This window comes from Lathamus discolor, chromosome 12 (assembly GCF_037157495.1).
Source record: "Lathamus discolor isolate bLatDis1 chromosome 12, bLatDis1.hap1, whole genome shotgun sequence".
In the NCBI taxonomy this organism is placed as follows: domain Eukaryota; kingdom Metazoa; phylum Chordata; class Aves; order Psittaciformes; family Psittacidae; genus Lathamus; species Lathamus discolor.
In genome coordinates, this window is record NC_088895.1 from 12,072,125 (window position 1) to 12,096,454 (window position 24,330).

General features: G+C 53.9%; 3 protein-coding genes across 21 annotated transcripts in view; 1 reads left to right on the plus strand and 2 right to left on the minus strand.

Annotated features, from left to right (window-relative positions):
- PITPNM2 (phosphatidylinositol transfer protein membrane associated 2) overlaps positions 1-9,329 on the plus strand; it is a 133,283-nt gene extending 123,954 nt beyond the window's left edge. For 16 of the 17 annotated variants that reach the window (XM_065692422.1, XM_065692434.1, XM_065692432.1 and 13 more), the window contains 7 exons: positions 788-904; positions 1,628-1,744; positions 2,135-2,283; positions 2,936-3,085; positions 3,175-3,358; positions 4,623-4,751; positions 4,988-9,329. In XM_065692422.1, the coding sequence (XP_065548494.1) occupies positions 788-904; positions 1,628-1,744; positions 2,135-2,283; positions 2,936-3,085; positions 3,175-3,358; positions 4,623-4,751; positions 4,988-5,326 (1,185 nt within the window). In that variant the 3' untranslated portion in view covers positions 5,327-9,329. The remainder of the gene's footprint in view (positions 1-787; positions 905-1,627; positions 1,745-2,134; positions 2,284-2,935; positions 3,086-3,174; positions 3,359-4,622; positions 4,752-4,987) is intronic. The other variant, XR_010615517.1, reaches the window with a different exon arrangement.
- Positions 9,330-9,402: 73 nt separating this feature from the next.
- On the minus strand, positions 9,403-15,019 carry ARL6IP4 (ADP ribosylation factor like GTPase 6 interacting protein 4). Of its 3 annotated transcripts, XR_010615518.1 has the most exons (7): positions 14,843-15,019; positions 13,076-13,278; positions 12,406-12,744; positions 11,842-11,959; positions 10,552-10,621; positions 10,183-10,369; positions 9,403-9,625 (listed from the first exon to the last, which is right to left on the minus strand). XR_010615518.1 is itself a non-coding variant. In XM_065692441.1 (6 exons), the coding sequence occupies exons 2-6, from the start codon at positions 13,263-13,265 to the stop codon at positions 10,313-10,315; spliced, it is 765 nt and encodes a 254-aa protein (XP_065548513.1). In that variant the 5' UTR covers positions 13,266-13,278; positions 14,843-15,019; the 3' UTR covers positions 9,403-10,312. The 3 variants fall into 3 exon arrangements, 2 of the variants coding, with proteins under 2 accessions (XP_065548513.1, XP_065548512.1); XM_065692441.1 differs by having other exon boundaries at positions 9,403-10,369; positions 11,842-11,950; XM_065692440.1 differs by having other exon boundaries at positions 9,403-10,369.
- An 879-nt stretch (positions 15,020-15,898) lies between these two features.
- OGFOD2 (2-oxoglutarate and iron dependent oxygenase domain containing 2) lies at positions 15,899-22,833 on the minus strand. The gene is made up of 7 exons (XM_065692438.1): positions 22,640-22,833; positions 22,497-22,553; positions 20,618-20,728; positions 19,550-19,649; positions 18,040-18,164; positions 17,307-17,564; positions 15,899-16,567 (listed from the first exon to the last, which is right to left on the minus strand). Exons 1-7 carry the CDS (start codon positions 22,760-22,762, stop codon positions 16,292-16,294), a joined length of 1,050 nt encoding a protein of 349 aa, XP_065548510.1. The 5' UTR covers positions 22,763-22,833; the 3' UTR covers positions 15,899-16,291.
- Positions 22,834-24,330: the final 1,497 nt, after the last annotated feature.

A 24,330-nucleotide genomic window follows, 5' to 3' on the forward strand; every position in this document is an offset into this window, starting at 1 on the left:
CATTCAAGAAATAGGCAATTATTCAGGATTCAGCCCAAACCTGGGTCTGTAGCTTCCTATCTTGGAGCTTGAGGTACCTCTCCATCCATTCAAAGCTTGCTGGTGGCTGTCTGAGTAATCTGGCCCACTCCCATTCTCCAGTGCCTGACTCTGCTAACTTATCTCTGCCTTGAGACCAGGGTCTTTCTCATCCCCTGTCTTCTTGCTGTCCTTCCAGAGCACCACAGTACTTCTTCCCCTATTAAGGACTTGTTTCTAATTACCTTTGAAAGTCATCTCTGGGCAAGAGCAGTCCAAAATGTGTTTAAATAGAAATAAGAAATGAGCCGAAAGAACAGCGTCTGTCAGCATGAGGCCGGGCAGAGCAGCTGGTGCTTGGTCTGTTACAAGAATGGCAGAAAACTCATGTTCAAAGGAGACCAGTCCCTTGCAGACCAAGGGGAAGGAACTAAAGAAAGCCTGGAGGAAGGGCAGATATCTAAGTGCAGAACTCATCCTGCTGTGTTTGAGTCAGTTTCGTACCTCCTGACAATCTAAATAACCTGCATCCCAGCTGGGGTTAAGTCAGTGCTGGCCACAGGCTTTGCTAGCTCAGAAGAAACCCCTTGTCCTTGCAATTAAGGGAGCAGCCTGTAAACCCTGCAAGCTGAGAAGGCAAACACCCAGCAGGCAAACCCAGGCCCTCCTCGTATGACCCTGGCTTGGGAGATGCAGCACAGTGTGGGCAGGAGGAGGGGGGGTCACTGCACGAGTGGCTGATGTCTCAGTGGAACCCGTCCTCCTGCAGGTGATGAGGCACGAGAACTCGAGTGTCCTGGAGCTGGACGGGAAGGAGGTGTCTGTCTTCACCCCCTCCAAGCCCCGTGAGAAGTGGCTTCGCAAGAGGACGCACGTGAAGCTCCGGGTAAGGGTGGTTTTGGGGTTGCCTCCGTGGCAGGAGGGAGAGCTGTGGTGTAGAGGGAGTTTGGTCTGAGCTGTAAGAAAGCACTGAGGGTGGTGAGCGTGGGCATGACTGTGTCTGTCCACAGTAGGGACGGAGGATCATGTTGTACTGCTGGTATACATTAGTGATTATATGCTACCTGTAGTTGTGAAGGAGTGACCTGAAAGATCTTTACCAGCAAGGTCTCCTCTTGGCTTGAGTCTGTGTAAAACACAGAAAGCGTTGTCTGGGGACAGAGAAAGAGATGGAATGTCTTTCCACACGACCAGTGATGCAAGTTCTTTACTCAGTAAATGCCCTTTGCTCCCAGAAAAGTCTGATTCCTGCAAAAGGACAATTCTCTGCTCGAGCTGAAACAATGTGAGCCGATTTCCCTGGCAGATGTTTGTATCGCCTCTTAAACCCAAAGTGTAAGAGCTAATAGACAGATGAGAATTGCAGCTGCCATTGAAATTGACTCTTCAGCCACGTACTCTCAAATCCACCCCATCAGTGGAGGGCAAGGAGCATCCCCTCTGCCACAGGTCAAATTCCTCTCTAAAGCTGAGAGCTGTGAGTGTGATAGAGGCAGAAAGGCACTCTAATTTGTCTGGTTGCGTTTGGTGTTTTCCTGTGAGGCTGTTCATTACTGCAGACCTTTTTCTTTGTTGGTTTGTGTTCCTCTTTCCCTCTTGACTTGTGCAGAACGTCACAGCCAACCACAGGATAAATGACACCATTGCCAATGAAGATGGGCCCCAGACCTTAACTGGAAGGTTTATGTATGGTCCATTAGATATGGTCACACTCACAGGAGAAAAGGTACTGTGTCTGGTATGGGATTGTGCACCATGTGGGGGACTGGGACAGAAGCGGTGCTGTTTGGTGCTCCCTTGGTCCTGATGGGGTTTGTTACCTTTGCATCTTGGCCATGTTCCCCTGCTCAGACTTGCGTGGTGCCTCCTACCAGGAACAGTGTTCCATCATGGGGGTCTTCACCACCGAGGCTGGGTTTCATTCCAGCCTGATGGAATGAAACCAAAACTGATGTTTTGGTGCTTCTCAGCTCAGATCTGTGAAGTGCAGAGGGTGGAAGCAGGACCCAGCCCTGCTGCTGACCAAAGGGGCTTGGGTGAAGGTCCCCATGCTTATCCTGCTCTACTTGTCTGTGCCTTTGATGCTGTTGCTGACCCAGCCTTGCTGCCTTCCCAGGTGGACATTCACATCATGACCCAGCCACCATCAGGAGAGTGGGTTTACTTTGACACCGAGATCAGCAACAGCAGTGGCAGGATTTCCTATGTCATCCCTGAGAACCGGCGCCTGGGCATCGGCGTGTACCCCGTCAAGATGGTGGTCAGGTACCTTGGGGTGCTGGGGCTTAGTTTGCAAGAGAAACAAACCAGGAATTTGATGGCTGTAGAATATGGTCCCTCCTTGTGGGGCACCTCTGCTTGTTAGGTGGGTTGGGAGCCTGGCTTGCCAGCAATAGGGATGAAGCCATTTGTATTTTACAGCTGTAAGAGGAAGATCCATGTTTTATTCCAACTCCCGCATCATCAACAGCATGGTGACTGAGCTCCTGTTACAGGAGCAGGCCTTCTGCACCACACATCTATGGCCTCATGGTCTTCTGCAAAACCGCACAGCTGGGTGTATTTTAAAGACCATAAAGTTGCCCTTGAAGGACAGAACTTTGTACTGGTGGTAATTCACAGCCCAGGGGCTCCAGCTCAGCTCCAGTTTTTGGTGTTGAGCTCTGGGAGGGGGAGGAAGGGAGCATCTTTGCAGTGGTGAAGCCAGCAATGGTTTTCTGCAGGTGTTTTTGAGTCACTGACACCATGGCTCCAGAGTACTATTTCCATCCCCACTTTAACACAGAGGCCTCACGCAGTGCCATTCACTGGTGGTGGCATCGCTGTTACATCCCTTGGGCCAGATTTGGTTGCTGCTTTGGGCTCGCGGTGCACTGCAGGATATCTTGATGCCTATAAGTGCCTCTATCCCTCTCAGGGGTGACCACACGTACGCAGACAGCTACATCACAGTCCTGCCAAAGGGGACAGAGTTTGTGGTGTTCAGCATCGACGGCTCCTTTGCAGCCAGTGTATCCATCATGGGCAGCGACCCCAAAGTCCGCGCTGGAGCCGTCGACGTTGTAAGGTCAGCAGCAGGGCTGTGGGACAGTCAGTGTGGTTTACACTGGCTTTACTCAAGGTTTGCAAGCCATTGACTTGTGCCTTTCCTTCTAGGCACTGGCAAGACCTCGGCTACCTCATTATCTATGTCACGGGCCGCCCCGACATGCAGAAGCAGAGGGTGGTAGCGTGGTTAGCACAGCACAACTTCCCCCATGGCATCGTCTCCTTCTGCGATGGGCTCGTCCACGACCCGCTGCGGCACAAGGCCAACTTCCTGAAATCCCTCATCACCGACGTAAGCCACAGATGGGCTCTGCTGAAACGTGATCACAGCACAGGGTTTAGATTGCTCCTCGTCCAATTGCCCCTGTCAGCACCAGTCTCTTGGCAGCGATGTGACCTACAGTAGAAGATTAATCTGTTCATTTTATTTTCAGCCTTTTATTGCTCTACAGAAGCGTCTACGCTGTCAAATTGTGTCATCTCTGCTCAGCACTGCTCCATTTCATGCTCCACCGGTCCTTCCAACACCAAATGTCTGATGAAACAGAGGCTGCAGTGCCTTCCTTACCCATATGTGCACTTTTTTCACCTGTATGGTGGCTTTCTGGCTGCCCATGGTGTACCCAGCAGCTCTGAGAGCACATGGAGCTGCTGCAGACGTGGCCTTGCACCACGCAGCCATGATGGGAGGCTCCACAGAGCATCTTCCCAAGCGTTTGACCCCTGGGAGTTCTTAACATCACTCAGCCCAGAGCCTCAGAAAAGCTCCAGATATAACAAAGGGGTTTTTCTGCCTGGCAATTGAAGGAAGTGCCAGTGTCCTGAGCACTTGTTCCTGGCCTGGAATAGCAGGGAAAGCCCCTCATTAACTCTCTTGGGCCCTTGTTTCCGCCTGAGACAGTGGTAGGGGAAGCTGGCCCTTGCTGCCTGCTCTCCCTTATGCTCCAGAAGAACAAGTCTGTGACCAGGGTCAGAGATTTCCTTTCCATCTCCTTGGCCTGCCTGTGGCTTTGGGGGCAAAGCTGGCTGGTCCATGGTGGCACCAGTGTCCACTTTCCCCTCCAGCTCCTAAGCCCACTAAGGAAACCTTAGGAGCTGCTCTCTGCTCAGAGTGGAGGCAGGCAAATCCCTGGAAAGCAGCATGTTTTCCTGCCTGTCCCTTCTTAAACAGCAGTGTCCATGCAGCAGCATGGCTGCTGGAGGGGAACACTCCCCACTAATGAGTACTGCAGGGGGTTGCAGGCTGCTCCTCTCCCCCCTGACAAGTCAGCAGTGAAGTGTGTGGTGTCTCTGCCCCCCACAGACATCAAGGCAAGGCCGTGGATCAGGAAGCAGAGAGCTGCTTTTGTATCGCTGTTACTCCTCTTGTTCTGGCCTGTGAACATCCCCAGCTCTGTTAATTAGTGCTTTGCACAGTGGTGCCTTCTCCAGCTGGGAACTTACATAAGTCACTGACCTGAGATTCCCACAAACGCTATTAAAAACCAAAGCCCTGCCTGTTGAGCAGCATGGGGCTCCTGCATGTTCTGACCACGTGTTGCTTTCTCTCCCTGCAGCTCCACATGAGGATCCATGCAGCATATGGATCCACTAAGGACATCTCCGTGTACAGCTCCATCAGCCTCCCGCCCACCCACATCTACATCGTTGGCCGACCCACCAAGAAGCTGCAGAGTCAGTGTCAGGTAGGAGCCAGCTTGTCTGAGTTGCCAAGGGTCTCCCATGGGAGGGCGATGGGAATTTGGTCATCATTGGTGACTGAGGTCGTGTTTGCCAGGAGGATGGAACTGTCCCACGTACCAGGGCCACACAGATCTGTCTGAGCGGTTCCATGCCTTGCTGGAGAACCTGACATGGCAAAGGTGTTTGGTTGTCAGTGGAGATGTGCCTAACGCCTGCCCTCATCCCTCTTACCCCGCAGTTCATCACGGAGGGGTATGCAGCCCACTTGGCTCAGCTGGAGTACAACCACCGCGCGCGCCCTGCCAAGAACACCACGCGCATGGCGCTGCGGAAGGGCAGCTTTGGGCTGCCCAGCCAGGCCGAGTTCCTGCGCAAGAGGAACCACCTCCTGCGGACCATCTCCTCCCAGCCTTCGGCCACCAGCGCCGGCCACCGCCCCGAGCGCACCCAGAGCCAGTCCGACAGCGACAGGGAGAGGGACAGGGAACGCAGCCAAAGAAGCATGAGCATCGCCACAGGGTGCTGGGGCCGGAGCGCAGCATCCCGGCTGGAGTCTGGCCTCTTGGGGCAGAAGTAGCCAGGCCGGAGCCAGCGACTGTCGGCTGCAGCCACCGGAGGAGAAAACAAAAGGAAAAGAGGGATGAGGCCGGTGTTACGGGCTGGAAGGGTAAATATGGTGCTACTCTAATAACATCATGGTATTCTGGGAAGAGATGGGATGGTTCCCATGCAGAACGTGCAGGCCTTACAGCGGGAGCGTCAGGTTTGTGCAGCATGAGCCCAAGGAACAGCTGGAAACTGGGGGGGGGGGGAAGTCTCCAGGTCAAGATCGCACTCTCTTCTGCCTCCTTCTCTTATCCAGGTTTAGTGACTGTAAATACGTGCCTCCTCGCCTTGTTAGCCATCGCTCCGATACGCGTGACCGAGTGCTGTCCTCAGAGCCACAGGAACAGGGGATGAGGCTGGGGAACTTCTTGGTTGTCCCAGGAGTCAGACTGCTCTGCTGGTACCAGCACAGGGTGGGCTGGGGGTTCGATAACGCTGTTTCCTGGCACAGACGTCCCCAAGCAAGGGATTTATCATGGGCTGTGCCAGGCAGAGCAACCGAGAGCTTTACCTGTACAAAGAGCTTCAAGTGCAGCCACTTTCTCAAGGAGAACGTGCAGTGGCAAAGCATAAAGATGTGTGGATGCTGTTGGTAGGGGCAGAATGTCGACAGATTCACGCCCAAAAAGTGGGGTCGTTACTGCTAGTACTGTTATTTTTTAAAGAGACCTTTTAGAAGCCGATGGAATTCAATGCATTGACCTATTAAAAGAGGAATCCAAGCTATCTTGTTTGAGCTGTTACAAACCTCAGACACTTACTTTGCTGTTAAAGTCTCCAGATATTCTCGCTATATATCCTTTCCGAAAGTAACCACCATGTATTGGGAAGCAGCTGAAGGCACTCAGCAGCTACATCGCGTTGCAGTTCTGCTCATCCAAATGCAGGGTTTGACTCTCTCAACACCCACCTCTGAGACGATTTCTTCTTCCCAGGTTCTCTCCAAGTTCAGTAGCAGCTTTCATGGGAAAACAGATCTGCTTCTTTTACCTGTAGTTACTGAACTGTAAAACCTCATTGTTTTTTGCACTGATGATTTTTAGAATGGAAACCTGTTACCATCTCATGTAGCTACACCCAACTGTTTGTAGTGCATGACAATGAACTATTGCTAAGCCAGGGTGTGTGTGTATATATTATATACATAATGTGCATATACATATGCACACACACACATATATATATGTATATATTTATACAGGATAAAACCAATCCGTGCAGAAGTTTTCCCAGCAGTAAGGAGACTGTAAGGAAGTGTGCCAACGTCAGGCAACCTTAAGAAAAGGCCATACCTTAAAATTTCCTGGTGTGTTTCTCAGTGGATGTCCCTGAGCTGATGGTTTGTGTGCTGCTGGAGCGAGCCAGGGCTGGGTGCATGGCAGAGGGGAGCCGTGGGTGTGCAGGGTGAGCGGCACAGAACAGCAGCAGTGGAAGAGAACAGTGCCTAGAGTGAGGGCTCACCAGAAGCCCCTTAGTCCTGTCCCTCCCGGCTCAGCCTGGCCCGAGGGATGGATCCAGTTCCCTCCTCGCACACACCTCTCGGGGCAGAGGGGCACTCACCCCGTGGTGCCCATTTACAGACTCCAGTTGGCCTCTTCCCATGGAGATTTTATAGTCCTACCAAGCTCCCCGACTGCGTGTAACCAGCCCCGCTTTCCCCTCCACACTTCCCTGTCTTTGTATCACTTTCTACTTCTGAGGATCTTATTTGTAACAGAGAATTTTGTAGACTGGCTGCTTCATTTTATTACCTGTTTCGATCCGAAGTGCAGGACGGCCGCACTGAGATACACAGCACTGTGAACGCTGCTCTGCTCACTGGCTCTGCGCCACAGTAGGCAAATCTTACCCCATCAGACACCCGAGGCAGATCTCGTGTTCATGGCACTGCAGGGTCGAAGCGGAGGCAGAGGGGGGATAGGAACCCACTGCCCACCCGCTGCCCAGTGCAGCTCCCACGTCCTGCAGCCTTGACTGCAAACTGTTTAAGCACTTCTCTTTGATAATGATTCAAGTGCAGAATGTATCTGATGACTTTTGTTACCGAAAACTGACTTTCCTTCCTGCCGACTCGGTTCAGCTCTCTCTGAATGTACATCCAGAGCTTGACTGGGTTGAAAAACCAATGTGAGTTGTCCCAGCTTTTTGCTAGCCAAACGTTCTATCCAACAGATGCCATCTGAGTAGGAAGCCAAGCCACAATCCATCCTGTGAAGTCACCAACCCACATCACACAATAATTCCTGCAAATTTGGATATGGCCTTTGCAAAATTCAACTGCCCTCCAAGCCCACAACCGAGGCATGGTCTGTACATTACAAGATGTTCACATTTTCTTATGTGTAGATAGTGTAAAACAGAGGCGAATGTAAATGTTCAACATAAAAAGTGGATATATAAAATTGAAAGTTATTTATTTATGTAGAGGAAAAAACCACAAATGTCTGGAGGGACTGGAACCTTCAGGGTTTATTAATATTTAAAAATGTAGCTTTTTTGTTTCAGGCATTATGTACAAAGCAATTATTTTATGGACCAAGTTCAATGTAACGTCAATGAATGCAGAAGTGCAATATTATACTCACCTCTCCATCACTCCATGTTTTAAATGGCTACTAACCAGTTAGACTGACAATCATAGCACCTCCGTCCTCATCCTTTGTTGAGCTTCTTGAAACTTGCCCGGGTCCTTTCCCTGGCCCCCCATCCGTTGCCATTGTATGGATCCAACACGGAGAAGCAATTGTAGAGCAGGACCTTTATTGCTGCAATAATACCAGAGGAGGTGGGTGTAGTTACCAGGAAACACGCCAGTAAGTTTTCCTCCACCGATTCAGTCCATCACAGTCTACATCAATCTATCCTCAGCCGCCCCCATCTGGCACTCATCTATCTGAAGCAAAGATCAACATGCTACTCACTCAAAGAACAATAGCAATAGTTTAACTCTGTGTTTATAACCTGTTTGTTCCGAGCTGTTTTGGAGAGCAATGCATGTGACCCGATGCCTTTCCACCTGTATGGAAGAGGATCCGTCTGGATGCAGTGAGGGAGAAGATGACTGTATATTCCATAAAGGGGCACTGTCAGGTTAAAGACCTAATCTTACCTTTTGTTACAAACCACTTGTTCGCGATGAAAAGAATCTGAAGTTTCTTGTACTCCTTCCTCCCTTCACCGTTGTCTGGGCAGCCCTGGGTGCGACCAGCGACGGCCGCGCTGCTCCTGCTGCAGCCCACGTCGTGTTCTCACACACGCGCTCAACGCAGCCCGCGCTGCACAGGCTGCCTCAGCCTTTCCTTGTTCTCCATTGTTTCCATGGGAATCAAACTTTGCTGCGGAGCTCAGAGGTTTTATAACGAAAAGCAGCTTTTTGTATTACTGCACTCTCGGGCCACACTTTCTACCTGATGCTGTCCCTTTAAAGTCTTTTAGGAATAAAAGGAGCCCATGCCTGGGTCCCCACATCCCTCCATCACGATGAGGCGAAATCCGAATACCAAAAACGTTTACAGTGTCCGATACGCGAGCCGAGAGCAGGAACCTAGCCAAAGGGTGACAACCGCCGTGCTTGCTGCAGCAGCCCCTTCTTCAGGTATCGCCACTGTTTGCTGCATTTCCTATTAGTTCTAGAAGCCTTACGGTCCCCTTCCCTGTCCTCCTCAGCACCCTCTCTGCCTGTTGATACCCCTCGACCGTCGATTTTATATTCCAAGGATGTTAGTTCTATTTTTCTTTATAAAAACTTGCTTTAGGGGTAACAGAGGCGAGTGGGGAACGCCGGAGGCCATGCCCGAGGGCGCTGGGTACGCCCCTGGGTGTACAGCACCGTGCCGATGACTCGCTTGTGTGTGACAAACCCTTCTGTACAACTTCCTTCTCCTCCTTGCTGTTAGTGCATCGTTCCAATGCCTGGGTGTGCTTTGTGTACAGTAGCATTGTGAGTTACACAGATTAAAGAAATGGGAAGGCTCTTCTCTGTCTGCTTTTTTTAATGGGGGGGTGGGGGGGGAAGACTCTAGAAACAGACAAGTCGCAAAACCCAAGTGAGCAGGCGCCAGTTTAATGGGGTTACAGCCATGAACAGAACATGGAAACCGTGCAGATCAGTCCTGCAGGACCCGTTTGTCCTTTAATCCTTTTGTCCTTTCTGGGTGTTTTACAATGGGTAGGTTTATGGAGTTCACAGTGCGGGGAAGGCTGGCTGTTTGCTTCACAGTGCTCATGGGCCTAAAGAAACCCAAAGCCCCAGTGCTGCCCAGGCCTTGTGCTGTGGGGAAGGGACACAAGTTGCATGCAGGGACAACAAGGCAAAGCCACCCCTCTGCGAAGCACCCCAGATGAAGCTGCAAAGGCTGAGTAAAGCCTTGGGGACACAGCAAAGGGCGGCACGTGAAGGTGCCTGAGCAGAGCCATGCAGCAGCACGGCTGCTCCTCTCCGAGCAGGGTTGGCTGAGTGCCTACAAGCCTGCAGCACCAGGTAAGCACAGGCCATGCGGATGCAGCAAGGGAGGAGCCATGAGCAGCCCTTGAAGGTAAAAAGCAGCAGCCAGCTGCGTATTTTGTGGCCCTGGAGCACACCTTGTCCTGGCCACAGCACTGGCTCCCACCCACCAAAGCCCAGAGCTGAGGGGCAGCAGCACCTTGAGGTGCTCAGCACCAGCAAGCCTATCCCCTGGCTGCTGCTGAGCTCCAGCCTCAAAAGGGCAAGCAGAGCTCAAGGGCATTACAGCCACGCTGGTGGCCTCAGTCAGGAAAGGGAGGGGAGACGCTGTGTACTGGGAGACGCACCATTAAAGTCGCTCTCCTTCCCAGTCAGTAACTTACAGAGCGGCCGGAAATGCTCATGGGGAAGCATCTTGACGTGGTGCTGCCTGCGTGGTCCAGAGGCAGAGGCTCACACTGGGGCTGGCCCCGGCAGCAGGACGGGCTCCCAGCACTGCTGGTGCTTGTGGGCTCACTGCAGCATCCCCGTCCTCGCCTGGAAGGTCAGCCCGTCCCCGCGGGTGGCTTGCTGCAAAGGGAGACACGGGTGCTCACCGCATCCCCTGCCCCAGGAGGAAGGACCAAGAGCACCCACCCGCTGCCAGGGCTCAAGTTTGTCCTGGTAGAGCCAGGGAGGAAAGACACCACCTCCGGGGGCAGCAGCCCCCGGCTGCCCCGACCCTCAGCTCATTGGCAGCACGTTCCCATTACCTTGTTAATCTCCTTGTGTCTCTCCTTGCTGACGATTTCTTCCAGTACTTCTCCATCTCCCTTAATAAGCCTGGAAGACAAGCACAGGCCCACGGACCATGAGGACCACCGCCAGCCACGCCGTTTCCCAGATGGTGCTGACCCCCCTGCGGGCTGTGTTTTGCCACCAGCTCCTTCATAGAGGTACATGCCCAGGACCAAGTGCTGAGCTGCTGCACCTGCAGGTAAGGCCAGTGATGACCTATCCCTGAACTTCTATTATGTGACTTCCGTTGCTTCAACAGTATGTCAGGCTCTTCCATTGCTCTTGAGGGACTGATGTCACCACACTGCACCAAGGATAGATGTGGTCCCATAGAAATCAGCCTCCCCCTGCGCAGGGCACCCATCCCTGCCCCAGGCTTCACTGTCACCAGCAGCAACCCCAACCCCCACAAAACCTCTTCTTTTCTCACACGGGTTCAGGTCTGGTCCTGGCGGCCCCAGGGACGTGCTGAGCCATTCAGAATGAGGAGCCAGGTTGAGCCTGAAAGGCAGCCAGGCCAGACCGGAGAGCATCTCGCTGAGCAAACCCCAAGCAGCTCACACCTCCAGCCATGAGCAGAAACTTAATTGTCTTCATTACACGCCTTCCAGGGAACTGACCTTTCCACACCTCCCTGAGCCCCGCAGGCTGCCTTCTATTTAAAGACTGGACTTGTCATTCCCAATTCTCTTCAGCGCGGTGTTTGCTGCTTGCTGGGAAGATGCAGTTTACTAAAAACTGGGTCATTTCTATTTGGCAGCCAAATGCACTTGGGTTCATTGTTGTCTGCAATCCCAAGGGGGGCAACTCCCTCCTCACCTGCACCTCGGTGCTAACTGGGGCCAAGTGCTTCGGAGCTGAAAGGCAGTGGCGTGAGGAGGTGTCAGTCACCCCCTGCTTCCTTTTCTGCCCCCGTTGCACAGTCCCATTTAATAGGGACAAGCTGAACTTGTCACAGCACAAGGAACAAACCTGCCTCCAGGAGCAGGGTGCTCTGTGCCTGCATCCCACAGCTCCTGGCTGGGACAAGGCCTGGTACTCCTTGCATGGAGCCGCAGCGCAATTTGGTGTCAAACACATCACTTTTGGGGAAGTTACACCAGGTCTGACTGGAGGGGATCTGTGAGGGATCAGCCTTTGCTGCTCAAAGGGACCTGGGTCCATGCATGGTACTGCAGTGCCATGGATGGGCATCCTCCAGGACTCAACCCACGCAACACGGATGTGTATGGAGAACCCGTCTTCCTTTTCCCCAGGGATCATACCTGGTTCTCCCTGTTTCAGGATCCACCACTCTCCTTATGACGCTCTGCCTCGCATCCCACTCTTCCTTTGTCATTGGCTTCATAGCCTGGATTCGGGACTTTTGTTCATCTGTCAAAACTGGAATACATCAGTTAGAGCCATGACAGGGGCCAGCTCCTGCTGACGGGCACAGCACCACGCCTGAACAGTCACACATGCACCAGTTTCTTGGTGGTCCTCAGGGTTCAGTGATGAACCATGCAGAGGAAGGGCCACTTCACATCCCAGAGCCAGTGGGTTAGTGCTGACTGTCCTTCCATTTGGCACCTTTGTCCCCCGCTCACATCTATAAATGACATCTAAACACAAATCAGTCTCTGAATGTGGCCCCTTAGGTTTGCTTGACGTGGCCTGAAGGTGGCCACGGTTCATAGGAGGGAGGAGAGCCTGGAGCTCCTCCCTGTGCACAGCCCTGCTTCCTCAGACACCCCAGGCAGGTCCCAGGAAGGGCGCTGTGTGAGCATCCTTCCCCAGCAGGATGCCTGTGTGCACTGGCTTCAGCAGGAGGGAAACACCATCATTACCTGGTCCAGCATCCACCAGAGATTCCTTCTGCCACTGCTCCAGCGAGGGGCCGGGCACCACTTCTCCCTTGGCTTTCTCCTCCTTAGCCTTTTCCTTTGACTTCTTTTTTGACTTCTTCTTTATTCTCTTCTTCTTCTTCCTCCTCTTGTCTTTGTCTTTCGCTCGCTTTTTTTTGCTGTGTCGACTCTTCTTTGTTTTGGAGTCACTGTCACTGGAGCCACCAGAAGAGGAGCTGGAGGAAGAGGAAGACGAGGAGGAGCTGGTGGATGAAGATGCTGGCTCAGAGGAAGAGGTACTTGCCTTCCTCTTCTTTTTGTTCTTTCCTTCCTTCTTCTTTTCTGCAGTACGTAAGAAGAGGTTGAGTGGCCTGGCCCTGCAGCAGCAGGGATGCTGCTTATCCCCCTCCCAGCTTGGTTCCTGTCATGCCTGAACAGCAAAGCCCCCAGACACCCTGATCACGTCACAGCGTGTGGAGCCACACTGCCAGACCACCATAAGAGGGGCTGCAGGGCTCTGTACTTGTCAGAACCAGACTAAAATGGGCACAAAGTGCACAGCAAGGTGGCAGACACCAAGGTGGCTAAAACCAAACCCCTCTTTTCCCACCCAGGCCCTTTCTGCACCCAGAAAAAGGGGGTGAAAGCAGGGGGTTACGGGCCTCTCCCCCACCTTCCTTAGCTGCTGCTGAGCTCGACTTGTGCCTGTGACACCCAGACGTCCGCTTCCTCGCAGGGGAGCTGCTGCCCTGCTGCGAGTCCTTGCTGCTCTTCCTCCGTTTCTTCTCCTTCCTCTCCTGTCTGCTCCGTGAATTGCTTTTGCTCCTGCTCCGTGATCGCTTCCGAGACTGGCTGTGAGCCATGGCGCACCAGCCCCTGGGGGAACAGAGCGATTCAGTGCCATGGGGAGACCACCCTCGCCCAGCAGCAACACATCGACAGCCCCATACACCTTAAAACCCAACCCTGAACCAAGCAGCCCTGAAGCCCTGCTCCTGCTCCACTCCCTCTGTGCTCTTGCTGGGCAGCAATAGCTCGGGTCACCCATCACACAGCTGTGGCCAAAATGAGTTTCACCAACCCACAAAACAGAGCCCTCAGCGGAGAGCTGGGGCTGCACAGGGACAGCACTGACACCCCCAGGCAGCCCTCGCCTGCCTTGGGACAACCATCCCCCTGCAGGTTTCCCCCGTGCTTCTCGTGTTTGTCCCTAGATGGGATGAATAAGAATGAATCGGGCTGAGTCCCACCGAGGGGGCTAAGCCCAGTGTTTGCAGTGCTGTGCCCTATGGATGACCCACAGCAGCCACGGGCTGCCCCATAGGGCTGGGAGCTGTGGGGAGGACTCAGCACCCACAGACGGGCAGCTCAAGGTATGATGGATGCTGTGGTGACAGGCAGGAGAACGAAGCGTCCTGCCCACACTGAACACTGACTCAATCCCCCATTATTGAAGGCACAAGCCAAGGGCAGGGATGAATTTTTATCAGCCCAATTTGCTTTTAGAAAGCACGTTACCCACGGAGCTGGCACCCCCATCCATCAGCCCACCTGCTGGCAGCAGCCACAGGCCAGAGATGGTGTGATGGATGCCACCACGCTTAACTAACTGCATGTTTACCACCTCAGCATTCCCAAGGAGCGATTTGCTCCCAAGTGACTCACACCTTGGACTGATTTCCAAATGGAAATCTCAACCACAAAGCAGAAGCCCAAAACAATCAAGGATAAGCAAGGAAGCGTCGAGGATGAGCTGTTCACTGACACGCAGCCGGGAGCCATCCCTCGCACCAGGATCTCGCTGGTGGGATGCTGTCTGGGTTTCAGGTCTGCTCCAACCATGGCCATGGTGACAGGACCCGCTTTGATACGATGGATGTGGAGCTGGGTGCAGATGCAGCATCCCAGGGTGATGCCACGGGAAGGGGATGAGCCCAGCAACACGGGTTGGTCATGGCCCGAAACCGGGGTCCTGCCTCTGCCCTTCCACCAGGTTCATGGCCATAGCGAGCAGCTCCTCCTGCCCCAAAAGCTTCACCCGGCCCCAGCGCTTGGCTGGGAGCTGGGAGCCCGGCTGCTGCAATGGGAGAAGCAGCCCCTTCCCTCTGGCTCCAACACAAGGAGCCTGCTGCGTGCTGGCCCTTTAAGAGCTCAGCACCAGGTGTGCTGGCCCTTCAGGACTCAGCACAAGATGCACTGGCCCTTTAAGAGCTCAGCACCAGGTGTGCTGACCCTTCGAGAACGCGGCTCAAGGCGCGACCCCTTTAAGAGCGCAGCTCTTTAACAGCCCCCCCCACCGCAGCGAGCGAGCGGCTCTCCCGCTCATTGCCCCCGTCCCCCGGTGCCCTCGGCCGCGTTGGGCGCCCCGGCCCCGCCGCACGGAAGAGGAGGGCGATCGGCAGCAGGTAAGGGACGGAGCGCGCAGGGAGCAGGGACTCACCACGGCCGGGCCGGGCCGGGCCGGGCCCCGCCGGCACCGAGCGGAGCACCAGCCACCGGCTCCGCGCTGGCTCCCCCCACACACTTCCGGTCGCCGTGAGCGGGTCCGACCGGCAGCCGCGCCGCGCTCTTTGGTTCCGGGGCCCGCTGGGGCCGGGCTGGTCTCAGCTTTTCGGTTCATTTTTGAGCCCAATTCGGGCGGGTTGAGAACCGATGACGTTTTCTGCTGAGGGATACGAAGACTTCGTGTCCGGGTGCCTCGAGGCCAGCCCTTTGGTTCCAGGCACGAACGCAGCAGCTGGTTCCCTTCCCCAGATGCAAATGCAATGGGTTTTGTTAATGAAAAGCTCATCAGCGCTCTGCGCTAACGGCATCCCCTTCAAAACACAGCGGGAAGGTTCAAACCAGCACCTTTTGTGTGAGCTCACATTCAGCCTTTCACAGTTACCAGCGATGCAAAGCCCAGGCGCTGTAGTTATTGCAGGTGAATAAATGAAAGAGCAGGGTGTGTGTACAGCAAGTGTATTCCATTAATGTCCCATAGAGCCAAAAGGTACCTGACTCCTTTAATTTGGTCTGTAGAGGCCATGATTTCAGCAGTTAAAAAGGAAAGCACTTGACCCTAATATAGAGCTGTCAGAGAGGCTTGATCCCATAAAGAAGCCTCAGGCTGCAGCCAGGTTGAGTTATTTTACACCTCCACTTGCTCATGTAACGGAAGCAAGAGATCTAAATGTATGCTCCTGCCTTCCTCCAGCAAGTTCTGCTGTGTCGCAGGTGGCTGCCAAAGCTGTCTCCAAAGCCCATTTGTAAGGTTCACACAAGCTTTGGAAGGGCGGTTTCAGTTCAAAAGAGCTCATGGAGGCCTTGAGATCCTCTTGGTCACCCTGCGGGATCAGCGCTCCCCGCATTGCTCCCGAGGGATTGATTTGTCTGGCTCAGGTAAACCCCTGGTGAGGACAATTCCACGCTGTTCCCAGCAGCCCATTGTGAATCGCCCGTATCTCGCTTCTGAGCAGCTCCTTTGCTGTCACTTAGCAACTAAAAGCTCTTCCCCTGGATGGTAAGGACAGGGCTTTATTGCACTGCTCTTTCCCACTTACAGTGGGACCCGCGATGCTGGTGTTAGCACTGAGGTCTTCACAGGGGCCAAACAGCTTTGGGTGCTCTCCTTGTACACCTGAAAATAACTTACAGAGCCCCTGCAGTGAATGCGTGTCAGGTCTTTCTGTGTCTCTCAAACAGTCCTCCAGCCTGAGTGTGAGCCAAGCACCAGCTCCTTCGGCTCGCCAAGCAGGTGAGGCTTCCCTAACCCAGCAGGACTGGGTTTGCACCGCTTCCCAAGGTGGGGAAGTGCTCCTTACATGACTTGTGCATCCATCAAAGAGTCTGAGAGGTCAGAAGGGAGCTTCAGGCAACTTGGTCTGAAGAATTCAGGCTCTACCATTTGCTACCCCAAGGAACAGAGATCCACAGTTCCGGGCACTTCGTCTTTAAGGGTCTCTGTGAACCCATCTCCAAACCCCTCTGCTTCCACCAGCTCAGGTTTCTTGTTGCACATGGGGCAGAGCTGGTTGCGGATGGCAGACGATCTCATCCAAACAATGAGGTTCCAGCGTTCCCCGGAGGCAATGGGAAGCGCCCCATGGATCTGCCCTCCTCGGTGTAACAGCCCCTGGGCTCCCACGTGTTCGATCTCTATGTACTTTGGCACGGGGGTAGGATCCTGGAACAGGAAAGGGAGGTGGATACAGCATTACGCCAGAAAGTCCCTAGCAAAACAATGCTCAAACAGTTGGAACTTGCACTTGTGACCCCTTCACCCTCAGCACCCAGTGAGCAACACGAAGAGGACTCCCTGCACCTCTGGAACGCAGCCACTGCAGTGGGGGCTTGGCAGCAGTTTAATACAGTTGTTTTCCCAGAAGGAATGTAAAGAGAGAGTTTCAACCAAAAACCTGTTTCACCAGTGTATGGGAGCTTTCACCCCTCTATTGCCAGGAGTCCTCTGGAAATAGGGGCTACAGATTTAGGTTTAAGTCTCATCTGAAATAGATTCCTGCTTGCTCTCTCAGCACCTCCCTGCTCACTACTGCAGCTGTGAAAGGATGGGCTGGTTTGTTCCACCCCAGTTTCTGTACAATTGCTGTCCTCTCTTTGAAGCTTGAATCACAGAATCATAGAATAGTTAGGGTTGGAAAGGACCTTAAGATCATCCAGTTCCAGCCCCCTGCCATGGGCAGGGACACCTCCCACTAAACCATGCAATACTTGTAATGTGCTTGTAGGAGAACAAGGGCTCCTCTACAACCAACATGTTTCTAAACAGGGGGAAGGAACAGAGCAGGTTCGACTGTCAGAAATTAAGAACTGTTTTATAGCACACACTTAATGCCTTGAAACTGGGGGCATGAGGAGATAGAGGGAAACAGAACCAGAGTCCGGACCAGGAATATACCCAGTACCTGGCTGAGATCCCCGAAGTACAAGTTGCCTTCTGTGAAGTCTTTGCCCAGTGAAACGTTTAAGGTGACCTCTGCATTGTCATAGTGAGAGCTCAGATCCAGATCTTCGTGTAGTGAGTACTTGACAACAAAGGCCTTGTGGCTGTCCAGGCAGGCACCCCCCAGGTCGGGATAGAGCAGTGCTGTTATGGGCCGCAGGTACTTCTCACGCAGGGGTGTGATGAAGGTTTCATCCATCCCAAGCTCATTTAGCAAAACCTGTCCCGAAGAAAGGAGATGGGAGGAGCTGATCAGCTACATTGGCTGCTTCATCAGAGCTGTCTTGTTCTCTCCTAACCCTGCTGCTTGCTCAGATAAAGAACTTTAGAGCAAAGGCTCCAGCTACAGGCAAAAGGAGGAGGATCAAGGTGGAAAGTGATGGGGAAAAGACAGTCGAAGATCAAAAGTTGAGTGTTCTTTAAAAACGGACTCCTTGATTTAAATGTGTATTGCTTTGATACAAGGTGCTCTTTGCTCTGAGATACCAACTCCCATCCCCTTTCCCTGCACGCCCCTGTCCTTTTCTCTGTGTGACACATTCCCTCAACCCCTTCACTTCAAGGGGGCTGTATTCAAACTGCACTGTGCTCAAATTACAGGCATTTGGAAGGGAAAGGAGCACAGAGTGAGGAGGTGAACAGAGTCTGCTTGTGAGCACTCCCCCTAAAGAAGCACAAGAGACAGCGAGTCCTACCCCATAGTTATTCATAGTGTTGGGCCTGCCTTTAGGCATATCCGACTGCTCAAAGTTCTCCAGCTCATCCACAAAAGCTTGGCAGAACTCCTCTGTGAACACTGGGAGCCGATAGATCCTCTTCTCTGCCAAGAGAAAGGAGACACAGGTTGCTGGGGAAAATAACAGGCGAGAGTGTTCTTGGCTGTCGTGCTGCCTGACAGGGAGAACGCAGGACCCATGTGCTTTGCTTTGTGCTCAGCCTGCTCAAAGGGCTGGAACCATTCCCTGGGATCAGCTCTGGGATGTGCTTCTGGTTTTTCATGTTGGGCCCTCATTTCCAGGCTTCCCCATCCAGCCAGGATGATCCAAATGCTTGCTCTGTGCACCAAGGAAACGCTTTGAGAGAGTCCAGCGGGAGGGCAGTGAATCAGTGGCTCACCACAGGCACCCAAATGCAGCCTCATGGAAGGAGGAGGCTGCTCAAGGTCATTTGGGGGATGTGGGATTCCCTCATCCAGTGCCAGCCTTCTGGGAAAACCAAGCTTTCTGATCTGCCTTTCAGGGCAGAGCCCTAAAGGTCTGTGTAAGGGGAACTCGGTATTGAGGATACAGAAGCTGAGATAAGGACAGCATGGAAAGGCTGCGTGAAGTCGTGCCTTGGACAAATCCAGCATCCCTGCACATACACAACATTTGTGTCTTTCTTTTTTGTCTGGAGAAAAGGAAGCAACTTTGCAACTTTCCAACTTCCCATCACAATTTGTCAGCTCTTCTGGCACAGAGGGAGCTTCACAGATGCCTCCAGGGAAGCTTAAAACCCAGATCCCTTTCTAAAAGCATGAAATCTAGACAGAAACAGCTTCAGCTCAGACTAACCAACAGGGAATGTCTGAAATGGTAAAGCACTTGGGGAGGGAAAACCAAGCTCCTGGCGCTGACTGTTCCTTCAGCAGGCTCCCCTGTGAGGCAGAACCCCAGCCCTGCTGCAGGCTGCAGCCTCTGATGAGGCATCAGCAGACTGGGACTGGAAAAGCAGAGAACAGCATCTTACCCAGAGCAGAACCATGCACAAAGCTGCCTCTCCAGAGGTGCTCATCAAGCAGAAAACAACATCCTGTTTGTCTCGCCTGTGTATCACACCTGAGCTATTACAGACAGGACCTGAAACCAGCTGTAAGCACTGCAGCTGCAGTGTCACACAGGGGGATCATAGAATCACAGAATGGTTTGGGTTGGAAAGGACCTTAAGATCATCCAGTTCCAACTCCCCTGCCATGGGCAGGGACACCTCACACTAAACCATCCCACCCAAGGCTCTGTCCAGCCTGGCCTTGAACACTGCCAGGGATGGAGCATTCACAACTTCCCTGGGCAACCCATTCCAGTGCTCACCACCCTCACAGTAAAGAACTTCTCCCTTATATCCAATTTAAACCTACCCTGTTTAAGTTTGAACCCGTTACCCCTTGTCCTATCACTACAGTCCCTGACAAAGAGTCCCTTTGTGGCTTTGTGTTGTTTTCTTTACCTGAGAAGGACTCGAGGTAGCGCAGGAGGCCATGGAGATGAGCATCCGGTGACGTGCAGTATCTCACGATTTCCAGAAAGTCAGGGGACAGGAATGAATCCTGGCATCAAGGGAAGGATGAAAATACACAGAAACACAATTAGTGTGTAGAGTAGTTTATAGCCCATCAGGGACACAGACTGCCAGGCACATAAAGAGGTAGAGTCTAGGGAGCAAGGCTGATGACAGTCACACCTGGGTTACTTCTGTGGCAGGATGTTACTGGTGTTTTTCTTAATGCTTTAGGTAAGTTGCTGCTTGCTCCGGTTCCTGGGTTTTGAAGTGTAACTGACCAGATGTATTCTTGGTGTGACAGAAAAGAGCCTGGCTCGCGTTATGGACTCCTGGTAAGTAAATGTAAAGTCACTCCTAGTAGATTTAGCATCTTGTCATGGCCTCAGCACACCAGTGACTATGCTCTGTGTTAAGCACTTCCCCACACAGATCATGAGAGACAACGACAGAACAATGTCAGAACTTGTTACTAAAGGGTCACGGGGCAGGAAACGTGCACGGACTTGTCTGTGCATTGCTGTTGATCTGTGGTAATTATCCAGCTGGGAAGCCTTGCGCCTGGCAAACATGAGGATATGCAAAGCAGAGACGGGCTACTCTGCCTTTGTGGTGGGGTGCATAAGTGCAAGCAGCCTGCTGTCCCCCCCTTCAGCTGACAGTCACAGGTAACGTGCGTGTTCAGCCCATAAAGGCTCATTTCTGTGGCTGTTCATTAGACCCCACTGACCCTGTTTGCTGCAATGGTACTTTAAATTACTAATGGTACTCTGAGTACAGCTGGTAGTCTGGTGCAGCTTCAGTGCAGAATGACCCTTATCTGGCTATAGCCCAGGTGGAATCTCGCCTGGAGAACACGCTGTCCAATGAAAGCTTTAAATTCAGTCTTAATATGCTAGAGTTCAGTTTTAATTCAGCCCAGCTTTAGCACTGCGTGCAGTGCTGAGGAGAAGAGGGCTTCCTGCAGCAAAAATAAACTCCTTTGGGCGCAAACCAGACCCCAAACACGCTGCCTACCTGCAGAGTGTACACTTCTGGGTGTTTTCTCTCGTAGCACTGTGAGATGATGGCTTTGCGTTTCACTGACTGATGAATTAACCCTTTTCTTCTGGTCACTTCTGCCTCGATCTACAAGTGAGCAGCAGAGGATACTGTTAGAAAATCAAAAGGGACAACTAAAACAGTACCAGGAACTTACTCATTGCGTTAAACCAGTTATTTTTGTTCCGGGCACCTCTGGGACACAGGGTTTGCCTTTGCTTTGCTGTAGTCAAGACACGGCCAATAAACAGCTGAAAAGCCAAATGCCTCAGAGGCATTGGAGACAAGTTCTCATTACAGATGGCTTTAAAAAGATAACTGAAGTCTGTCTCTGGATGTGTCACATGGAGCTGTGAGCTTTCAGGCCTTTCAGGCACTCAGATACCTCCTGGAACGCCAGCTTAAGAACCTGGCTTATGTTCTGACAATACAAGCGTTGTCCAAAACAAAGGCGTTTGCTGGGAGGAAGACAGGAGCTGTCATGAAGGGATTACTGCGAAGTGTTGTGTGGACACGCTGCTCTGTCACTGCAGGGGAAACAGCGGTAGCAGCAGCTGATTCAGACAGCTCTCCCTATTTAATAACCCTCTGTGAGATTAGTTTATAACGTTCCTTGGGGGGAAAAACAAGGAAGGAGGTTGTGCTCCAGACCCCTGGTAATGTGGTTAGAATAACACCATTTTATAAGGGAAGCAGCCATTCTCTGTCACCGGGAGGTTCGCATATTCACAGAACAGGCTCACATGTCCATTCCCTTTCCCTCATCATCAGCCCCTGAAGGTCCTGGGAACCAAGCAGACAAGCCAAACAGATTTCTTCTTCCCCTCCCTACCAGCCTTAAGGTTCCTGGGCACCAGGATTGCTCCGTTCCTTATTGGCCTTGAGGGTGCCAGGCACCCATGTGCTGCCGCTGATCTCATCCCAGAACAGGGAGGTCTAACAGCACCCACAGCAGTGCCCATACGTCAGCAGCTACATGCCCTCAATGGGGAAGTTAGGCTGGAATTGCTGCTGGACGGTGAGGGCTGTGACCCTTCCATGGCCAGGGATACCCCCATTGTTGTCTGCTTCCTCTGTGGACTGAGTGACTTGCATTGATTTATATGACATTTGAGTCTACGTTACGATGGTTATAGTGAGACACAAAGCCATGCGCTAATATCGGACCTGATCTGCAGAGGGTCTGGGTGATCAGAAAGTTAAGTTAGAAAGCATCATTTACGATCCAGAAACCCAAAGTTCGGCTGTATTATAAATTGTGCTTATTGCGCGGCACTGATTCTGCCTGTAAGAATTCCGTGCCGTTCTAATGATGAATTCCTTACTAATCATAGCATCCTGTTAAGAAAATGACACTTTAATTGCAGCTATGACTTAGCGCCGTCATCATTCTGCCCAGAACCCCTAATGCCCGTCCCCTGAGCGTCGCTGGACTTAGAGCCGGTTCTTCGGAAGGAAAGAGATTCCTCCCTAAAGAGCGCCTCGGGGGAAGACTTCTTCCCGTAACCTCCTTCCGCAGACCCGGCGTGAGCCCTGCCGCTGCGATCCCACCTCAAGACGCCCGTTAAGCAGCGGTTAACAACAGGCGGGATGCGCTAAACCGGACCCGCACTAAACTGGGAGCGGCCCGGGAGGACTCTCCGGTAACGAGCTGTATTTACCTTCAGGGCGCTGCCAGCGCAAACACGGCCCGACCGCGGCCAGACGCCGGCGGGGAATGCGCTCCCTCCGGCGCCTGCCCATGCCGGCTGGCTGCGGACAAGGCTCCGGGGCCCACGGCTCGGGCAGGCCGAGGAGCCCCGGCCCGCTCTGGTGGTGCGGGGCGGGGGGGGGGTTAAGGCCGAACCGCACTCACCTCCCTCAGCGCGGCCCCGAAGTCCTCCTGGCTCCGGCAGCCCCGCTCCCGCAGCGCCTGCAACACACGCGGCCCGTCAGCCCCTGCCCGGCCTCGGCCGCCGCGCCCGGGGGGAGGCTGCCCGCTGCCCCGCCCGCCCTTACCCGCCCGTAGTCGCGGCGGAGCTGCCGCTCGTCCCGGTACCGGACGTGCAGGCCGTAGCGCCCCACGAAGATGTTGTCGGAGAAGAAGCAGGCGCAGGCCAGGAACGGGCGGCCCGCGGACATGTTTCCCACCGGCGGATGGCGGCGGCGGCACCACCAAGTGTGGGTCCAGGCGTCAAACGGCTCCGCCGGGCAGCGCCGCTTCCGGCCGGGAGGAGGGTGCGTCGGCAAATTCCGACCTGAGAGCTAAACGAAAGGAGATGAAACTTGCCCGTTTTCTCCCTTTTTATGCTGGTTTTTGTGTCATTTCGCTGGCGTCACGCCTGCGATCGTGCCGCGTCACCCCCACCCCCACCCACCCCTTCGTTGTGGGACGGGACCGCACTTCCACACCGTGTCGCCCGTCACTGCTGACCCGCTGGCAGAGCCGCCCGAGCGGCGCTGGCACCACAGCGGCACTTTCTGAACGCGGAGGGGAGGATGCGCTGAGCGGCGGGGCTGAGCGCTGCGTTCGCAGGGTTGCCATTTGCAGACGGTCCCTTAGGGGAGCCACCGGCTCTCCACGCCCCCCCGACGGGGCGCTGTGCGAGCGCGGCGGGGCTCGGCCCGGCCCGGCCGGCCCATGGTGTCGATGGAGGCGGCGCTGGCGGTGGCCGAGGAGGAGGAGGTGGTGTCGGCCGAGCCCTGCGGCCACGGCAGCAAGTTCGAGGACATCTACCGGCTGCTGGCCGAGGGCTGCTTCCCGCCCAGCTTCTGCTCCATCAAGAGAAAGAACCTGAAGCGCTACGCGCAGAAGTTCGTCGTTGACGGTGGGGGCACCGCGGGACAGCCCCGGGGGGGGGGGCACGGACATGGCAGCGGCCTCGACGTGACCGTGAGGAGAGCGCGGCCGCGGGGAGGGCCGTGGTGGCCGCACAGGGGTGGGAGGGCAGAGGGAAGGCCCCCAGAGCATGGGGAGGACGCGGAACCGCAGGCTGGGTGGGGTTGGAGGGACCGAAAAGCTCGCCCAGCCCCAGCCCCTGCCCTGGGCAGGGGCCCCTTCCGCTGGAGCAGCTTGCTCCAAGCCCCTGTGTCCTTGAGCACTGCCAGGGATGGGGCACCCTGTGCTATCTCTGCGCGCTTTTGGGGTGCAGAATGGGCATTGCGGCAACCTGGCTGAGCCATAGCCGGCCCGGGAGGACCATGGCAGCAGAGGAGTTTGCTCAGACCTGGGTGCAGAAAAGAGGTCCCTGGGCTTATTTGGGGGTGATCCCAGTGTAACAGCCTCTCCAGTGGTGCAGCAGAAGGTCCCAAAGCACCAGCCCCGCTTTGTTGGGTCTCACCTGCTTGTCCCGCTGTAGAAAATGACCCTTTCCCTGGGACTGAGTAGGTGGAATGGCGGTGAGAGGATCTCGTTTCACATAAACCTCCCCCATCGGCAGGTGGCTGCCTCTACTATGTGGGACCCAAGAAGGAGGAGAAGCGGGAGGTGATCGTGGATCCCGAACGGAGGCGCCAGGTCTTCCTGGAAAGCCACTTCACCGACATCGGGAACCATCTGGGACAGAAAAAGACAGTGCACCGGATTCAGAGCCGGTATTACTGGCTGGGGATTGTGAAAGATGTCGTGGACTGGGTAAGTTGAGAGCACTGACTGTGTCAGCGACACCAGGACGTTCAGGCAGTCCCCAGTGAGCAGCTAGAAGAGCCCT